The sequence below is a fragment of the Danio rerio genome, chromosome 17 (assembly GCF_052040795.2).
Source record: "Danio rerio strain M-AB ecotype USA chromosome 17, GRCz13ab, whole genome shotgun sequence".
Classification (NCBI taxonomy): Eukaryota; Metazoa; Chordata; class Actinopteri; order Cypriniformes; family Danionidae; genus Danio; species Danio rerio.
In genome coordinates, this window is record NC_141037.1 from 54,204,154 (window position 1) to 54,224,352 (window position 20,199).

General features: G+C 38.4%; 1 protein-coding gene across 34 annotated transcripts in view; it reads left to right on the plus strand.

Annotated features, from left to right (window-relative positions):
• smoc1 (SPARC related modular calcium binding 1) overlaps positions 1–19,954 on the plus strand; it is a 163,512-nt gene extending 143,558 nt beyond the window's left edge. For 13 of the 34 annotated variants that reach the window (XM_087288412.1, XM_087288408.1, XM_087288410.1 and 10 more), the window contains one exon: positions 13,220–14,457. In XM_087288412.1, coding sequence (XP_087144538.1) covers positions 13,220–13,222 — 3 coding nt within the window. In that variant the 3' untranslated portion in view covers positions 13,223–14,457. 34 annotated transcript variants of the gene reach the window in all.
• Positions 19,955–20,199: the final 245 nt, after the last annotated feature.

Here is a 20,199-nt window from a genome sequence, read left to right on the forward strand (position 1 = left end):
TATATGCACGTCTATATGTGTAAACACAAATTGCATGTATATACACTCACATTTATGTTATAGAAAAATATTAACTGAAAAATTACAAACAGCAAAATTCAAGAGAAACAAACTATACAAAATCTTCTTCGACATTTGTAATTTTTTTCCAATTTCACATGAATTTAAATGTATTATTTTTCTATTTCTAAACCTGTTTGGTGACTACTCACTCAAACCAGTTAAGTTCAAACACTCATCTGTGAACCTTGAGCACATTTTGAGCAATTTGAGTACAGTAAAACGCAATACATGAAGATAACTCAAACCACTTGTGTACTGTCAAACTCAATAAGTTAAGGCAACTCAAACCATTTGAGCAAACTGATTGCTACAAACCATTTAAAGTCAGTTACTAGTCCCTATGAGTACTGTAAACTTACTGCATTTAAGTTGATGTAATGAGATTTATTACGTGATTACTGTAAGTGTTAATTGAGCATTAATGATGAACAGCTGCTGTTAACAAGCAGAATCACTGAGGAGAAACGCAAAACTACAGCTGACTTCAGTCACAGCCTTAATAGCAATAAAACAAATCTCTCAACATTTCAGCAGAGGGTTATTAGCAACTCCACAAACAGTATCAACAGCTTCACTTACTCTATAACTACAGTGACTTGCTTGAGTTTATCTTTATCAGATGTCTACTGAAATTCACTGAAAATAATAATTTTCTTAGACATCACCACTGATGTGAACAGTTTTTGCTTTTTTGGGCTCTTTGATGTCATTCCTTTGTTAGTTTTTCTTTGGCTTCTCTATGGCAAACGTAATAAAAAGATTATAAATATTTTAATTAATAATAAATAAAGAGTTCAGATGCAAAACCCTGTTAATCCGTCAGCCCTCTTTTCTTGTAAATGAGCATTTTCTACCAAGCTCCTCTGATTAGGTGTAGAAGCTTCATTGTATATGTAATGATAAGGTTATTAGCTAGTAAATAAAATAACTTTTTTTTTTTCAAAAATGTCACTTTAGACAAAGTAAATTTTCTTTTCGGTCAAATCAGCTAAATCCACATGTGCTTTTTTTTTTTTTTTTTTTTTTTGCAAAAACCCCTTAATCCACCAATTGAGACAAGTGTAATTAGCTGAAAAAACACTAAAGATGCAATTAGAAATTATTTTACCAAACACAAACCACCTAAAATTAAAAACACGTATGTCTGTCAAGTAAGTGGCGGTTCATTCCGCTGTGATAAACCAGGGAAAAAGCAGAAGGAAAATGAATGAATGAAATCTGTCAATAAGTGCATTAATCAATAACATTAAAACTGACATTAATTATACCTTAACAATCTGTTGTCATTTCTGATATTTCGTTTTTAGATTTAATGTAAGTAGAGCGATGTAAACATTGTAAACATTGTAAACTAAGCTTGGTAGATTCAAATAATGTAGTTTAAAATTACTGTGAAACATCATCTGTGTATTGTCCATAAATGAAAAATCTTACCAGACGTATTATGAAGTAATGTATTTATATTATTTATATAATATATTTTATACATTGTATTTATCTTAATAAAAAACTTAAATTAGCAAATAAAACACAAGGTGAGCCTGATGGGCAAAAAGGGGATGCCTCTCAGACACTTTTAGAAGCTGTCCTTCATTCATTCTCACCATACTCAAGGTCTTGGTCTCTTGTTTATCCTTATAGCATCCACGTGGGATAAAAAAAACGGCATCTTAACGGCATCTGTCTTCCGTGAAACGCAGTTGCCGTTTCATGTATAGTAAATCAGATTTAATAAAAGTAGTGCCGATGCACAAAAAACCTTATGAATGCATGTTACCCTTCCGACTGTACAGTGTGTTTTGTTTTTTGTTACAGTTTTGAGGTTAAAGACATTTTTTTTTTGCCATTCGATGCCAGTCAGAAAGGCTCATGCAGTTTCGAAATCGAAAGCGGAATAAAGCAGTCTCCTCATAAAAGCTGGTGCATCAGCACACCGCTACATTAAAACCATATGACTCGATTTGCACCTTCTGATTGGTTCTCAGGATATATCGGCTTTTGCTGTCAAAGGCAAGTGGCATTTAGAGGCTAACTGAGTCTGGGATTTGGATGATTAGAAGTAAATCTATTTGTTGATGGTCTACTAAGTGACTAATGCATTCACTACAATGTCATTTGCTCATTTTTGGCGGAAACGGCATTTAGCGGCTTTTGCAAATGAACTCTTTAATACACTATTAAAAAATCCTGGTTGCCTTAAATTTTTAAGCTGAATCACATCAACCTTATGAGTCCATTGAACTTATATTATGTTATTCTGACTAAAAACAGCTTGTGTAACTTGTAAAATAAAGTAAGAACATGATTAACTTAGTTTAATAAGTTACAGTGAACTAAAACATAGGGCGTCACGGTGGCGCAGTGTGTTCCACGAACGCCTCACAGCAATAAGATCGCTGGTTTGAGCCCTGGCTGGGTCAGTTGGCATTTCTGTGTGGAGTTTGCACATTCTCCCTGTGTTCGTGTGGGTTTCCTTCGGGTGCTCCCGTTACCCCCACAGTCCAAAGACATGCGCTATAGGTGAATTGAATAAGCTAAATTGTCCGTAATATATGTGTATGAGTGTTTGCGAGTGTTGGGTTGCAGCTATGAATACTTATACTTAATACACACAGCGTAAGACAAACTATAGGATTGTGCAAGATATTGTGTAGAGGAGGTATTTGAATGTTCTTTAAAAATAAAGGTGACTTGATTTTTAAAAAAACACAACAACAGCCATCTATTGTACGCACACATTCTTTTCAGTCTATGTAACAAACCCGGTACTAAACTAATTATTAGCCTTTAATGCACGCCTGCGCTTTAATGCCTTTGTTAGAAATTAAGAGGGCTCTATAAATAATGGTGGGCCATGCTTCCAGGCTAATTGTTTAAGGAGTAGGCCTGATATCACAACATGGGACCCACCTGCTCTGCACATTTCTACCGATTCTACCAGTGCATTGCAACACTTATTTTGGTACTTCCTCTCATTAACACAATTTAAAGTGTTTGGCAGCATATTTAAAATAGCTCACATGCCACTGAACAGTTTCGAGTGGGGGGAACAGTTGCTTTTGGATGGACACAAAGTAGATGCCAGTCTTAAAAAAATAGGTTTAGAGCGCTGGAAAATATGCCAGTTTGTTTGCTTTCATTTTGACAGCAGACGTGAGACTCGGCTCTTGTTTCTGGCGTATTAAAAAGGCTTTGTGTGAGCGTGCCATTAGGCTTGTGATAAAAACATTTTCAGCATCTGGCTGGGAGAATGATGCAGACACACGGATTTGTTGCGTCTTAGTCATTTACGATAATTATGGATGACATCATGGTGATGTTTTCTATGGAGTATGTAAAAAAGGAGGCAGACTACTTGCTTATTTTGGGAAATTTGGTATGGCCTGGGAATGAATCGCTCTTTCTTTTTTGTCCATTTTTGTAGCCTTTTGGGTCCCACTTTATAAGTGTCCTTAACTACTATGTACTTACATAAAAAATAAATACAATGTACTTACTGTGTTTATGATGTATTTGAGAACACTTGTGGTGCTTTTGAGTTGAGATAGAGGTAGGGTTATGGACAGGTTTGGTGGCATGGGTAGGTTTAAGGGTAGGTTAAGGTGTAAGGGATGGTCAACAGTGTATTTACAAATGTAGTTACAAAAGTTAATCACAGATGTAATTACATACATGTATTTAATCAAGCATAAGTACACAGTAAATACATGTATTTACACAATAAGTACAAGAAACTATTAATTCCTATGTAAGTACATAGTAGTTAAGGACACTTAATATAAAGTAGGACCGCCTTTTGCTTACAGACCCACATCTAAGTTGTTTATTGTTTGTTCCGATTATATATGGAATGAAATCGCCGTCATAAATATTTAATGCGTAAATGAAATCCACATATCCGTAACTATAAAATTGTAAAGGAAAACAGAACATAGTCGTAAAATTACGAGTATGTTCCGTTTTTCTTTACGATTTTATAATTACGCATACATGGTACAATTCCAAAATCTGCGATTAGAACAGACACCGATGCAACATTTTCTTTGTCTGTTTGTGTATGACTTATGAATTTACGCTGTGTTTCCTCTAGGATTTTATTCCAGCTGTAGCGGCAGACACTGTTGGGCATTTTACACAGATCTACCACTACATGTGGCGTTATTTCATTGACAAATGTCATGGGTGCAGTATTCAATCGAGATCGCATTCATGTAATAGCCGACGAGCATGTCAATCTCTGCGTGAGCGCCGATTTCCTCTGTTCGTGCACAAAACCTCTTGCGCGCCATAAAATATACGCTGCTCAAGTGCAGATTTTTTTGCGCATATATGTATAAATAAAACACCCCCACCCCACTCCAGTCACATCAGTCTGTGCCAGTTTGTATCTACCTATAATATATATAAGATGCAGGCTGTAGCTAGGTAGGTGGCAGGCAGAGGCGGGAACAGCTTACCTTGGTTCTGGCCGGCGCGAGTTCCCTCCTAACACTTCCCACCCGTCACAGCATCTAACAAAGGGGCGGAGTGCGTGGTGACGTCACCGGCATCCCCGCCCCTTTGTTTACACGGCGGGCGGGGAATGCCAGTGACCGCTGTGTACGGATAGAATCAGCGGAGCGGGGAGCGCTCTCTCTCCCCGCTCCGCTGATTCTGTCAGTGTACAGCGGTCGGCGCGGGCCAAAAAATATTGCACTGAGGGCCGCAAATGGCCTGCGGGCCGCGAGTTTGAGACCCCTGCCTTAAAGGGTTAAACAGATTGCACAGCACTGCTACGGTCACAGAAGTTATTATTCACTTACATTTTCATACGTTTTCGGTGCGATTTTAACCCACTATTTATAAAAACGATCAAATATTTTGAATAAGAAGCTGTAATGTAGCCGTGGCGGGATGAATTTTGGTGTCCGCCACGGAAGAATGAATGTAGCGGAAAACATGCGATGGGTGTACTTTACAAACATGAAATATAGTTTCACCATGGACACGACAGCCTGCATTTGCTCCCATCTGTGCATCCATGAGCGTGCTGGCATTGTTATTGCATTGCTATGTTAAGGCAGCTGAAAAGGACCTTGCCATTAACCAACTAAAAGCTGGTCTTAAAGGGTCACGAAACACCAAAACACATTTTTTGAGCTGTTGACAGTCGTATATGTGTCCCACACTGCTAAAAACACTATTAGGACACCTATATTTCACTAAAAAGTGTAAATTGGTTGTTTTTGCGTTATTTCAAGCAAATTCGTACTTCCGGTTTGAAACGAATTTTTGAAGCTGCGTCACGGCCATGACATAATAGCGTGTATTCCAGCGTGCAGACTGGGCGTCTGTGCCAGAGTGAGTCTTATTACGTCTTACAGTGTGATGCATTAATGCATGAGTAAGGCTTGGTTCAAACCAATCAGCGCGCTCTATTGTGCAACTTCATTAATATTCATTACTGTCAGAGTGTAGATGGCAGAGACGCCACGTTGTGTTGGCAAAACAAGCGTGAAGTGTTGCTGCAGTTAAGTTTCGTTTTCATTTTCTCTCTGTGAGAGCTCAGACTCACGTGTGGATTACAGTGTACGCGACGCGCGACAACAATAATTTACGTGTCCAAGGAGGATTATTGTTTACCTGAGAGCTGTTCTCATCTGCAAACGATGAGAACCAGATTCGCTTTAGTCGCCTCTAAATAAAGACGCGGCTCTAGTTGCTGGTGATTGTCCTGCCTCTACAGATTTGGTAAGTGAGCGACCAGTGCTCTTTGTTTATTCAGTTCGTATTTTATTCGTATCAAACAAACTATTGCAACGAGTGTAAACAAGTTAGCACTAACAGTTACAACTTAACTATAACCTCGTGTTGGATTTAGTGACCGGAATAACACACGCGGCTTTCTGACGCTACCTGCCGTGTGCATCTAAGTTTCCGGGAAATGCTGAGTTTTTTTTTCTCTCATTCGCCGTGCGGTATCAAACATTGCATGAAAAATACACGCTTAGAGCAGTTCCTCCAATCAAATATCACGTTTATCGGGAGGGGCATGAATGAATTCTCTGAATGAAAGAGCCAAACTGCAGTTAAAGTCTACCATTTAATAATTTGGCAAAGAATTCGACTACAGATGTCCATGTAAACACAGTCACATTGTCCGCTGTTTTTGTGTTTTGACTCTGAAATTCAGCGCGCCCAAATAGACACTCCCACACCCTCCCACTTTAGTTCCTCCGACACTCCCCCCTAAACAGAGCTGGACACGCCCACTTTTCTGACTTTTTCCAAAGTAGAGGTGTGAAAACACCCTGCTGAAACGAGGGGGTTTCATGGCCCTTTAAGTCAATGGTGCAGAGTTTAAAAAAAAAAAATTATTTTAAGATTGTATTAGTGTTAGGCAGGTCCAAAACATGTGAACACATTGCTTATCGCACACAAGAGGGCAGCAGCACAGAAATATCTTTATAAAATCTTTATAAAAAGGAAAATGAATAAATGAATAAATAATAACTGCAAATACAAGTTGATATTACAAAGCACGAGAGTCTCAAACCACAAACCTGTGATTGTGGAAAATAAGTCGCAATTGTGAAATGAAAAGTAACTGAAAATAGTTGTCTGAGTCCTCGTATTCAGCATTGAAACCTGGTTTGTACAGCCTGATCTCATGAGAAAACGTAAGTATTTTACGTTTTTCCAGTTTAGTGGCTAATTCGTATGAATTCGTACGATTTCAGTCGTACCAAATGATATGATTTTAAAAAGGAGGCGTGGCACCTAACCCCACCCCTAACCCCAACCGTCATTGGGGGATAAGCAAATCGTACTAAATTGTACGAATTAGATCGTATGAATTAATACGAATTAGCTACTAAATTAAAAAGTTACGAATTGCCATGAGATTGTGTTGGATTTGTACAGAAAACCAGTTTTAGAATCACACAAAGTTAAGCATACCTTCAGCATACCCTTTAAATCAGCATCAGTGATACTGTACCCTGTTGCACACCTTTTCTGCCACCAAGCACCAGCCTACAGTTCCAGGTCTGTAATGTACGTCCTAATCAGAGATCAGCAGTCAGGTAAGGCAGCTCTCAGACACACTGGATCTGGTTTCCCCAGCCTTTATCAGATGAGGGGGACGGGGTGAGCAGGGAGAGGCTTTGTGTCCTTAATGGCACAGTCATTTCATCACTTTACCGCTCTGAAAGAGTCGAGGCCAAAGTGGGCCCTTTTTCTGGTGCCTGTTAATTACCGAAGGGAATTGGGCTTTTGAGGAGAATGAGTACGCAGACACTGAGAGCTAAAGGAATTCTCCACGCTAACAGACAAACAAGGAAAACTCTCAGATTCTCTTCAAAAAACGTCCAACGGTACCAATGGGTACACAAATTGTGACCATAGCGATGTTAGATAGAAATGCTTGCTGTGACTGATGTGTAATTTCATACACTACAGTTACAATTTACAATATGTTTCAACCAGAGCGAGGTAACTTATGCTAGTAAAATCACAGTACATGCTACTTATTCATTCATTCATTTTCTTTCCTGCTTAGTCCCTTTATTAATCCGTGGTCGCCAGCGCAGAATGAACCGCCAACTTATCCAGCGTATGTTTTTACACATCGGATGCCCTTCCAGCTGCAACCCATCACTGGGAAACATCCATACTCATACATTACGGACAATTTAGCCTTCCTAATTCACCTATACCACATATTTTTGGACTTGTTAGGGAAACCGAAGTACCCAGAGGAAACCCACACGAACACGGAGAGAACATGCAAACTCCACATAGAAATACCAACTGACCCAACCGAGGCTCGAACAAGCAACCTTCTTGCTGTGAGGCGAACGTGCTACCCACTGCGCCACCGTGCAGCCTCTTCTTCATTCTTTCATTCATTCATTTTCCTTTGAAAAAGTCCCTTATTTTATCAGGGGTCACCCCAGCGGAATCAACCGCCAACTATTCTGGCATATGCTTTACACCAGTGGTCCCCAACCTTTTTATCACCGCGGACCGGTCAACGGTTGTCAATTGGCGGGGGGGGGGGGGGGGTCTTCACGTGAACACAGCTGCTGCGCTCGTGCATATAGGTTAATCATGAACAACTCAGTGCGCATGCGCTAGTTGCACTATCACGGTCTGATTATGTTTCAATCAAGGTTTATATGCATCAAATACATAACATCTGTGCCAAACATTTCAACTGACGAACATATTAACAATAATACCACCGTATAGCCGAATTAAATGTATGCATTGGCATGTTACAGCCCTAATGAGCATGATTATGTGAAACTCCATATAGATACATATTGCAATGATTTCGGGTACTTACTTAGCGATGCACGCACACATATATGCACCGATAAATGCTCTGCTGATTTGCTCTATATAATACCTGTTTTATAACTTTAAACTATCAACAACCACCACTGAGCTATATTCTAGCGGTCGCTCCCGCTCCGTGGTGGATTTTGGCATAGTCCATTTCACGTGAGATGGTGGGGGTGAGTGGAAGAAACCAAGTCGCGGGGGGAATATTTTCTACATAAATAATTTGATTAATTACGGCCCGATGGTTGGAGACCACTGCTTTACACAGCAGATGACCTTCCAGCCACAACCCAGTACTGGGAAAAACCCATTCATTCATTCTTGTCGGCTTAGTCCCTTTATTAATCCGGTGTCGCCACAGCGGAATGAACCACCAACTTATCCAGCAAGTTTTTACGCAGCGGATGCCCTTCCAGCCACAACCCATCTCTGGGAAACATCCACACACACACACACTCATACACTACGGGCAATTTAGCCTACCCAATTCACCTGTACCACATGTCTTCGGACTGTGGGGGAAACCGGAGTACCCGGAGGAAACCCACGCGAACACAGGGAGAACATGCAAACTCCACACAGAAACCCGCGACCCAGCGACCTTCTTGCTGTGAGGCGAAGGTGCTACCCACTGCGCCACTGCGTCGCCGGAAAAACCCATACATTCTCCAATTTTTAGTTAATCTCGTTCACCTATAGCGCATGTCTTTGGACTGTGGGGGAAACCGGAGCACTCCACACAGAAACACCAACTGACCCAGCCGAGGCTCGAACCAGTGACCTTCTTGCTGTGAGGCGAACGTGCTACCCACTGCGTCGCCGGAAAAACCCATACATTCTCCAATTTTTAGTTAATCTCGTTCACCTATAGCGCATGTCTTTGGACTGTGGGGGAAACCGGAGCACTCCACACAGAAACACCAACTGACCCAGCTGAGGCTCGAACCAGTGACCTTCTTGCTGTGAGGCGAACGTGCTACCCACTGAGCCACCGTGCAGCCCTGAAATATATATTTCATTTTTAATATTAATTTCAGTGATATTATTACAATACAGTTTGTAAATTAATATTTTATTATATGAGAGACTTGTTTAGTTTACCAGACGTGTGGTTCTAATTGCATTGGCTTTGTAAAACTTAAATAAAAGTTATAATGAAAGATGTTTTCTCCACATGTTACTATTCTCTCAAAATCAATTTGCATAAATCCTCAGATTTTTTTTTTTTTTTTTTTTACAAATTTCTGCCCAGAAATAGAAGAAAAATGCCTGCAGATTCTGTCTGGCCCGAAGATCTACAAATATGGCAGGTGAAGAACTTTCAAGTTCACACACTGATCATTGCGCACGCTATCTAATGAATTACATTTTGAAAGGCACTGCGTTCGGCTCTAGAGCTGCTTACGAGCAATGATTGAAGTGTACTTTGAACTTAAGCTTGTGTAAGCAGTAAATTTACTATAGCTGATAAAACAGGTCTGTTCCTTTTGATTGACCGTCCACCTGCATTTCCCTACCCCCAAAATGCCTGCCACTGACCTCACACACACACATTTGAAGGACTCTCCAGGGCCCAGGACCCCCCTTTGCCTGTCAGCCCCTTCCCCCATGGGGTAGAAAAGGGGGGTTCTTCCCTGGAACTCTTGTACTCCCTTCAACAGCAGCCATCTGTAAGCAATCTGTCCGCTTTACCCATCTCCCAAGCTCCTCAGCCTCTGTCTGATTGATAGCCCCAAAAGGAGTCTTATGGCCCAAACTGTGGACACCAAATGTCCCTGTTCCCAATGCCATGATGATCCAATTATACACCACATCAGTCCATTATGGTTGACTGTACAGTACATGGCGTGAACTAAATAATCAGTCTTTTGGCCGCATGTAAGGTTTATGATATAAAAACAGCTTATTTTTACAAAGAAAAGGGAGCAGTTTGAATAAATCTCTACCCTGATGGTAGTTTTAAGAAACAATAAACACTAATCATTTTTATGATGGTGTTTTCATCTTAATCATATGTACTATTGTTGAACTTTGTTATGCTTGATGTAGTGTTTGTATACTATCAAAGCTTGAACTCTTTTGATCACCAGCCATTGTGGCTAGTAATTTTCCACCGTTACTAGCCACTCGTCATTTTCACTAGCTACAATTTTGTTGTTAGGAAAATATATTTAATATGCGTAAATTTGACTTTGGCATGCTAAAATTACTTCATTTAGATTTTGTGTTTCTTTCCTTTTGCCTTCTCGTTCATTTAACAGTTTTTTGTACATGAGCTTACTCAATAAGCATGAGCAAACGGGTTATGCTTTCATAAAAAAAAGTGTCAGGGCGAAGCAGTGGCGTAGTAGGTAGTGCTGTCGCCTCACAGCAAGAAGGTCGCTGGGTCGCTGGTTCAAGCCTCGGCTCAGTTGGCGTTTCTGTGTGGAGTTTGCATGTTCTCCCTGCCTTCGCGTGGGTTTCCTCCGGGTGCTCCGGTTTCCCCCACAGTCCAAAGACATGCAGTACAGGTGAATCGGGTTGGCTAAATTGGCCGTAGTGTATGAGAGTGTGTGTGGGGATGTTTAGCAGAGATGGGTTGCGGCTGGAAGGGCATCCGCTGCATAAAAACTTGCTGGATAAGTTGGCGATTCATTCCGCTGTGGCGACCCCGGATTATTAAAGGCAATAAGCCGACAAGAAAATTAATGAAAATAGTGTCACATTGCAATTTGTTTTCTTTCACGTGACTTTTTTAGGCCTCAATAAAATAAGGGTTTACCTTTTTTCGCTCTGACCACACCAAACTAAGTATTTTCTTGCCACAAATTTTAAATAATGTGTCAAAACAAGCAAAATACTGTTGTATACATACACTTTTTATTTAACAAAACAGCTGACATAAAAAAAAATATATATATATATATATATTCTCACGCTTCTAAAACTATGCACAGTGGTCTGTTCTGACTCAAGATCCCAGATCACTATTTAACTATTGGTTAACTGGTTTTGGTGTTTCGTGACCCTTTAACAAATGACAATGTAATTATTATTATCATTATTATTATTATTATTATTATTATTGTTGTTGTTGTTATAATTATTATTGTTGTTGTTATTATTATTATTATTATTATTATTATTATTGTTGTTGTTATAGTCACTATTATTGTTATTATTGTTATTATTATTATTATTATTATTATTATTTTATTATGTTGTTGTTGTTATAATTATTATTATTCTTGTTATTATTATTGTTGTTGTTATAGTCACTATTATTATTATTATTATTATTATTATTATTATTGTTGTTCTTGTTATAGTCACTATTATTGTTATTATTGCTATTATTATTATTATTATTGTTGTTATTGTTGTTGTTCTTGTTATAGTCACTATTATTGTTATTATTGTTATTATTATTATTATTATTAATATTATTTAATATTGTTGTTGTTGTTGTTGTTATAATTATTATTATTGTTGTTATTATTATTGTTGATGTTGTTGTTGTTATAGTCCCTATTATTATTGCTATTATTATTATTATTATTATTATTATTATTATTATTATTATTATTATTATTGTTGTTGTTCTTGTTATAGTCACTATTATTGTTATTATTTTTAGTATTATTATTATTATTATTATTATTATTATTATTATATGTTGTTGTTGTTTTAATTATTATTATTTTTGTTATTATTGTTGTTGTTGTTATAGTCACTATTATTATTTATATTATTATTATTATTATTATTATTTAATATTGTTGTTGTTGTTGTTGTTGTTATAATTATTATTATTGTTGTTGTTGTTGTTATTATTATTATTATTATTATTGTTGTTGTTGTTGTTGTTATAGTCACTATTATTATTGTTATTATTATTATTATTATTATTATTGTTGTTGTTCTTGTTATAGTCACTATTATTGTTATTATTATTAATATTATTATTATTGTTATTATTATTGTTGTTGTTGTTCTTGTTGTTGTTATAGTCACTATTATTGTTATTATTATTATTATTATTATTATTATTATTATTATTATTATTATTATTATTATTATATCATCATTATTATTACTATTATTATTATTATTATTATTTAATATTGTTGTTGTTGTTATAATTATTATTATTGTTGGCATTTTTATTGTTGTTGTTGTTAAAGTCACTATTATTATTGTTTTTGTTGTTGTTATAATTATTATTATTAGTAGTAGTAGTAGTAGTAGTAGTATTTTGTTGTTAATATTGTTGTTGTTGTTGTTGTTGTTGTGATTAGTGGTAGTAGTATCATCATCACAGATTTTGTGAGCTAATGTCCAACATTCCAACCTCAAATGTAAAATGGACAAACGAGAGACTTAAATACAAGGAGGTTAGCAGCAGAGAAGCCGCAAGGGAAGGATCTGTTTCCCACATGACTTTGCAAAGAGAACAAACATCGCCCCTCATCATTAAGATTCTCACGTATGCACAGCATTTTTTTTTCTTCAGTAGCACCGGAGCATCCTAGAAGTCGATATTGGCCATTTCATCTTGAAAGTGTTTGTTGCACATGTTGTGCTTGCAGACAAAAGCCCACAACATTCACAATGCCCAAACACGCATTATCTCGGTTCCTATTTGTCATGTGTGTGTGATGGCAGACAAGATATAGGGTGCATGTATGTGCGCATATGTGAACGTGTGCATGCTTGAGTGCAGATAATCTGAAGAATGCTGCTGTCTTGTCACGCTATTGCTATGTTTTGGCGCATCTGTAAGCCAGCTAAAGTAGAGATGGAATACCTCGGTGTTTACCTATCTCACCACGCTCTCTTTTTCCCCCAGTAGGTCTTCGGGCCTGAAGACAGAAAGCTCCAGAAGATGAGGCAGTAGGCATAAAATGGGAAGGCATCTGTTCACTGCTGGAAGAGTACAACGAAGGATTCTGAGAAATTATAAAAAGGTTCCTCAAGAAAAAAGAAAAAAAAGATGGAGCCAAAATATTTGCACTTTCTCTTCCTATTGTTAGACATTTATTATGTCCTTTGTTTGTGTTGTTAACATTTTATTAGTATGAAGATTGACAAAAAAAAAAAAGGAATCAACCCAGGCTCATTGGAAAACATGTATACAGTACTACATTTTTGAGAACTAACAAATATGCACCCTGGACCACGTTATCTTGCAGTTTTTGTTTTATACAAATGGACCCTTTTCACAAGACTGTTATGATCGCGTCATCATAATCTCAAATTCTTGAAAGTTTTTAATATTTTGAGTTAAAAAAAAAACAACCCAGGCTCATTCTGAAAACGCAGTCGAGCGAACGTTTCTGGAGACCGTGAAATACGTCCCGGGTGGTATGTATTTGTGCAGTTTTTGTTTTCGTGAATCCGCGAGAGGTCGCTGTGCGTGCTTTTTTGTATCTCGAGCGTCTCTCGTGAGTGCCGTTCGCGCCCGCGCTGTTCTCGCATCAACCCACCAATGGCCGCTGTCTGACCGACCGAATGATTGACTGCGCGACCGGCCAATCGGCTGACCCACCCTCCTCCTTAACTGAACCCAACCAGTTATCGATTGACTTGCCTGCCCGCTCACTTCCCTAAACCCAAGCAACAATTTAGAAAAGCCGTCTAGAAACAGAAAAACCCTCGTCTGTTTTTTTTTTTCGGATTTGACTGCGTTCTCACCCTGTTATGAACTTGTTCGCTTTATTTTTTGCATTCTGTTTTTGTCTTACCTGATTTCTGGAACCGCTCTTCCCCGGACTCGAACCTGGACGCCTTTGCCAACTCCTCCTCTCTGCATCTGAAGTCCGCCGACGCACACGATGAGCTGACCGAACAAACTGACTGCAGCGGGAAAGCCCTCCACACGGAGGTAAGCGGTCAGCCGGCAAGCGCGAAAGGGAACGGGAATTACACCGCCCCGTAGCGTTCGCTTAAAAAAAATGAAATGCAGCCATACGTACCTCCCGGGACGTATTTCGCGGCTTCCAGAAACATCCACTGGACTATGTTTTCAGAATGAGCCTGGGTTGAAATAGAATGTATGAACAGTAATATGTATCACCATCAAATTGCAAAAAAAATAATTACTGCTTATGCGAGGTGTTTCTAATGCAGCGTCTGTGGAGCGGGACAGTAAATCTGCCATTATTCTCTCTTCTGGCTGTCATTATCAGTCTTGAGGCCTGTGCACACCGGGAAACTTTTTGCTTGCGTTTTCTGTCGATGTTTAATGCCTGGTGACTAAATAAAGGGCACCGATGTGATCGCGGACACCAACACGCAAAACATCAGGGGCCTCATGTTAAAAGACTTGTGTTGAATTATTACTCTAACATTGCGTACGGACAAAGCTGTAAATGTGCTTACGCAGTAAAAAATCAGATGTATGAAACACTGCGTATGTAACGAAGGCCAGCTAGTGTGTGCTGTGCAGGTAACCCTCACTCCTCTGACCTCTAAAAGGTGCTCTAGCAACAGACGCTAGGGGCCATGGTCTTTAGCCTCCTTGGTAGAGCATCTGACTCCCATGCCGACTCCCGTCGCCGGTTCGATACCAGCTCGGAGCGGGTTGGGTGGCGTAGGACTGGCAGGGTTACACGTACACGTTCACATGTGTTGGTGCGATACTTTGTAGTGTGCAATTTAACATACTATGGAAATGAAACAAACACACACAAGAAATACATTTACACCAGACATGAAGTTGGCACGGACCAATGCATACTCACGTTAATTTCATCGTTAGTAAATCCAAACTTGAGCGTGAAACCTGGCGTACACAAAGTTTTTGTGCGTACACTGCATTGACACATTAGGCCCCAGGCATAAAAGGGTCATATTTTATGAAACGCCTCATGCTCTTTTTTTTTCTTCTTGTTTTTTTGTTTCCTTGCTATCCTTCCCCACCAATCAGATCAGCACTTTTGTTCACGTGCACGGAGCTCCTGAAGTTACAGTAAACAGCACTTGGAGGCGTTCAAGAACAAAACTGGCAATGTGAGCTCACATTGAAGAAGATGCACAGAGGCGATATGAACATGGAGCTGCTTATAGCACTAGTGAACAATCATTATTTTTTCATCTCTAGAGCTGGGGCTCCTACTTGAACCATCCTTGCATGTTCAAATCGCCAATAACTTTAACAACAAGCGTATGAACTTTCCCTCTTATTCTTCCGTGTTACAAGCAGGTGTCAGAACCTTAAGTTGTGTAGCACCATCTAACATCAACAAGTAATTATGCGTACTCTTCTGCTAGACGCCAGTGAAAATTGCTTGGGCTTGAATCCGGTCTCGAAAAATTAACCCAAACGAAAAGCATCCCGGTGTGTACGAGCCTTAACACTGTTTTTTTCTTTTTCTGAAAGTCTTGATAACACCATCATGAAGTTTTTTATTATTATTATTTCAGTTAATAGGATTTTAAAAAATTTATTTGTTGTACCCACCCATTTACTGAGTTCTAAGTTTACCCAAATATGATGATTTCCGCTACTGAGAAACCTGGAAAAGTGAAAAATGTCCAAACACTAGAGGGCGCTGTGTACACATTTTTCAAATACGTTACTGGGGCATGTTTTTTCATACATTTCATTTCTTGTGAATCCACCAGAGGCCGCTCTATACATTTTTGCAAATATTAACGTTGTTCTTGTGTGCGTCTGTGAAAGAAGCTGGTCGTCTTGTTGTTGTGCACAATATTAAATTCGATTCATCTTTATTTCTATAGCACTTTTACAATGTAGATTGTGTCAAAGCAGCTTAACATAGAAGTTCTAGTAAATTGAAACTGCATCAGTCCCAGCTTTCAAAGCTGAAGCGCAGTTTAGTTCATTTCATTGTGGTTTAATTTTCACTGTTGAAAGTCCAAACATTAAAGAACAAATCCATCGGTGTGCAGCTCCACAAGTCCCAAACGAAGCAAGCCAGTGGCGACAGTGGTGAGGAATAAACTTCAACTAACCCACCCTGTTTCCTTAACCCAGGCATGTCCAAGCTCGGTCCTGGAAGGCCGGTGTCCTGCAAAGTTTAGTTCCAACCCCAATCAGACACACCTGGGCTTGCTAATCAAGCTCTTATAGGCTTCCGAGAAACATCCTTGCCGGTGTGTTAAGGCAAGTTGGGGCTAAAATCTGCAGGACATCAGCCCTCCAAGACCGAGTTTGGACACCCCTGCCTTAACCCAACCAATAGTGTTTTCAAATGCAAAAAAAAAGACATTACAGTCACGTGCTTCTACCACAACCTCATGTGCTTTTTGAGGGTTTGTTTTACCCACTTTCTGGATCTGAATTTTCCTTCGCTGAACTCGAATCCCGGCCGTAGTCCACCTCTGAAGTCTGCCACTGTATGTGGTGAGCTACCAAGCCAGGGGTGGCCAACCCTGTTCCTGGAGAGCCACCTTCCTGCAGATTTCAGTTGCAACCCATATCAAACACACCTGCCTGTAATTAGCACATGGTGTTCAGGTCCTAATTAATTGGTTCAGGTGTGTTTGATATGGGTAGCAACTGAAATCTGCAGGAAGGTGGCTCTCCAGTTGAACACCCCTATACTAAGCAAACCAGTCACAACAGAACAGCCATTTATATAGAGGTAAGCAGTCAATTGCAACTGCCCCGTAGCATTCATTTTACACAAAATGTAGCCTTATGTACCAGCACATATTTCTTGGTTCTCAAAAATGTACACCAGCACACATTTTTCCAATAAGCCTGTGTTGAAAAAAAATGCATGTCAGAGCAGACAGACTGTAAGTGTGAATGATTTTCTGCTACCGTCCACATTTTCAGCACCTCCACACTCAAAATGCTTATCCAGACAGTATTACTTAGTTTGTGAATGTCATTTCAAAAAGTGAAAGAGTAAGCTTTTTTATTTTTGTTCTGTTGTTGTTGAAGTGAATGTCTCTTCTTCGACGTGTTGTTGTTTTTGTAAATGCCCACTCAACCACTGTGTTTGCCTCTATGTTCGCCTTGGTAACGGAACTAATAGAGCATTGATAGTGAACGAGAAATGGAGCAACATCCACAAACATTAGCCACGGTCTCGCAGGCCTGCACCTCACGCTCGCCTAACCATCGCCTCAGAATTGGCAGTAAGTTCCGCATCGTTCATTCAAAAGTCAAAGGTCAGAGACACTATCACGCAAAATTAGTTTTGTAAATGTCACGAAACGCTACACTTTGCTTCACTCACTTCCAAATGGATTATTCAGCAAGTACATGATGTTTCTGTTCTTTTGTTTTCATCATGTCTTTATCAAAAGATGATCCACATCACTATAGCAGGGTTTCTGCAGACATCATAATGTCAAATTAAAGAATTTTTAAGACCTTTTTAAGACCATTAAGTGTTAAATTTAAGACCTACATCACAACTTCAAAAACACGCGAGAAATATTGCAAAATCACAAAATTAGTGGTAAAATAAATTTATTTACATTGAACAGTACTAAAGACAGGTAAAGAAGTAGAAAGATGATTTTTAAACTAATTGTTTTTTATTATTTTTTATAATTTATTATAATGAATATACGGATTTTTATGACCATTCAAGATTTTTTTTATCAAACTTTGATGCATCACTTGCTTTTGTTAATATCTCGGAAAGTTCTACATTTTAAATTTAAATATTAATGACAACAGGACATGGGTTGCTCTACAATAATTTTTTTTTTTTTATCATGGCAAGAATAAAAGCAAAAAAAAAAAAACTTTCTAAAAATACTGTTTTTGTAATGTTTTTTTTTTTTTTTTTTTGCCCACTCAACAATTCACACATTACTGTATGGCTAGATTCTGTCTTCTACCTACAGTATAAGCTAAAAAGGGCAATAATGGTTCAACATTCCTGACCATTATCACCAATAAAGCCTAGAAATTGGGCATCAGTATATTGTGAACTGATAGACTTCTCAAGTTATCAAAGAAATAATTAGCTATACTTACTTTTAGTTTGTAGCTATTAAATTGTTTTAACTTCAAAATTGTAATATATATATACATCAGTGTAAAACCTATAAATGGTGGAAAAACAAATTCTGTAATATTTCACCCGAAATCTGTTCACTCCGCCAGCCGAAATCATGTCGCGCGCACCCAAAGCGAACCTCCGCAAACACAGCGATGACGTCACATTCGCCACTCGCACGGAGTTCAATAACAGAAAGCTGATTGGCTATTGCGGGCTGGTCTCATTTGTAGTTGTGATATCGCAAATTACATTTGTACTAGTGAAATAAAGAACTACAACACCACGAAAACCAAGCAACAACAACAAAAAAGTATTAAAATGAGCATTAGATGTAGCGTTACATGGACATCAGAAAAATGAGACCTGTGCAAAAATATTTAAGACCTAGAACAGCGAATTTAAGATGTTTTAAGGCCTTAAATTTCGATTTTTTTAATTTTAGACTTTTTAAGACGCTGCGGAAACCCTATATAGACTGGTGATTAAGTGAATTGGCTTAATTTAGTGCATACTTCCATAAAGATCCGCATTTAGCTTCTCCTCTGCTAAAAATAAATGTTTAACTACTTTTTTTTTTTTCCTTCATCATGTATTGCCATGCTTTGAGGTATACCTGTGAATGAGTGATTTGTAAATACCATGGAGAATTGTGATTTAATCACTCACTACCATTTACCATTTTCCTGTAGGTCTTACAGCAATTCAATGTAAAACAATGATTTCCCTTGCGCAATGTGTTAGCTGGAGTTTGTTCAATAGCAAAGATTTGTTTCTCAGCCAAGGTAATTAACTGTGTAGTTATGTTGCAGGAATTAATATGAAAGAAATAGATAAAGAAATATTTACAATGACTCAAAATTATGCTCTACAGCAGGGGTCACCAATCTCGGTCCTGGAGGGCCGGTGTCCCTGCAGGTTTTTGCTACAACTCGCCTCAACACACCTGCCTGGATGTTTCAAATATACCTAGTAAGACCTTGATTAGCTTGTTCAGGTGTGTTTGATTAGGGTTGGAGCTAAAATCTGCAGGACACGGGCCCTCCAGGAACAAGTTTGGTGACCCCTGCACTACAGAATGAAATCATTTACTGGGCTTTGGAAATGATCATTTCTTGTCTGTTCCAAAAGCAAATCTTTCAAAACCTTGCAAAAAGGCAGTACATTTAGAGATGTAAATATATTTACTCCTTATTTCAGTTTCATGATCATTCTACATTAGGAAGGATGCGTTTGGTCATTTGTTATGTTTATGTTTGTTTCTGTGTGAGTGGTTTATCTTTTGTTTGTGTGAATGTCTTTTTTTCCCTATCAGACATGTATTTGGTTGCCATACTTTTGGCCTAAAAATGAAAATACTCCAGTAAATATTTATCATATTTGCTTTATGGTCTTTTATTTTTCAATTACTCCATGAAACAGTGTTTAGCAAACTCTCAAGGCTATGTCAAACTCAATTTAAATGTTCCATATAGAGTAAATTGTAAGTACTGTAGGTTATTTTACTCTCAACATAAAATGTCTGTTATTTGTCTTCATAAAAGTCTGTACATCACAATGTAAAACTGACAACCGGTGACAATACACAGTTAAAACATGTTGCGTCTCCTTGTTATTCTTTTGAAATTCTCCTGCTCTTATTATTAAAGCATGTATTCCTTTTGTGAGAAAAAAAGCAAATCATTATAAATCACGAATCCTAATACAAATAGTCTGCGTTTTAAATGAATTTAGTTTAGTGCCCAAATGCACATTTAATGCAACTATGAGTTCATATGATCTCATTCAATGTTTAACATCTGCAAATACTTTTATTAAAACAGGGTTTAAGTTCTCACCAAAA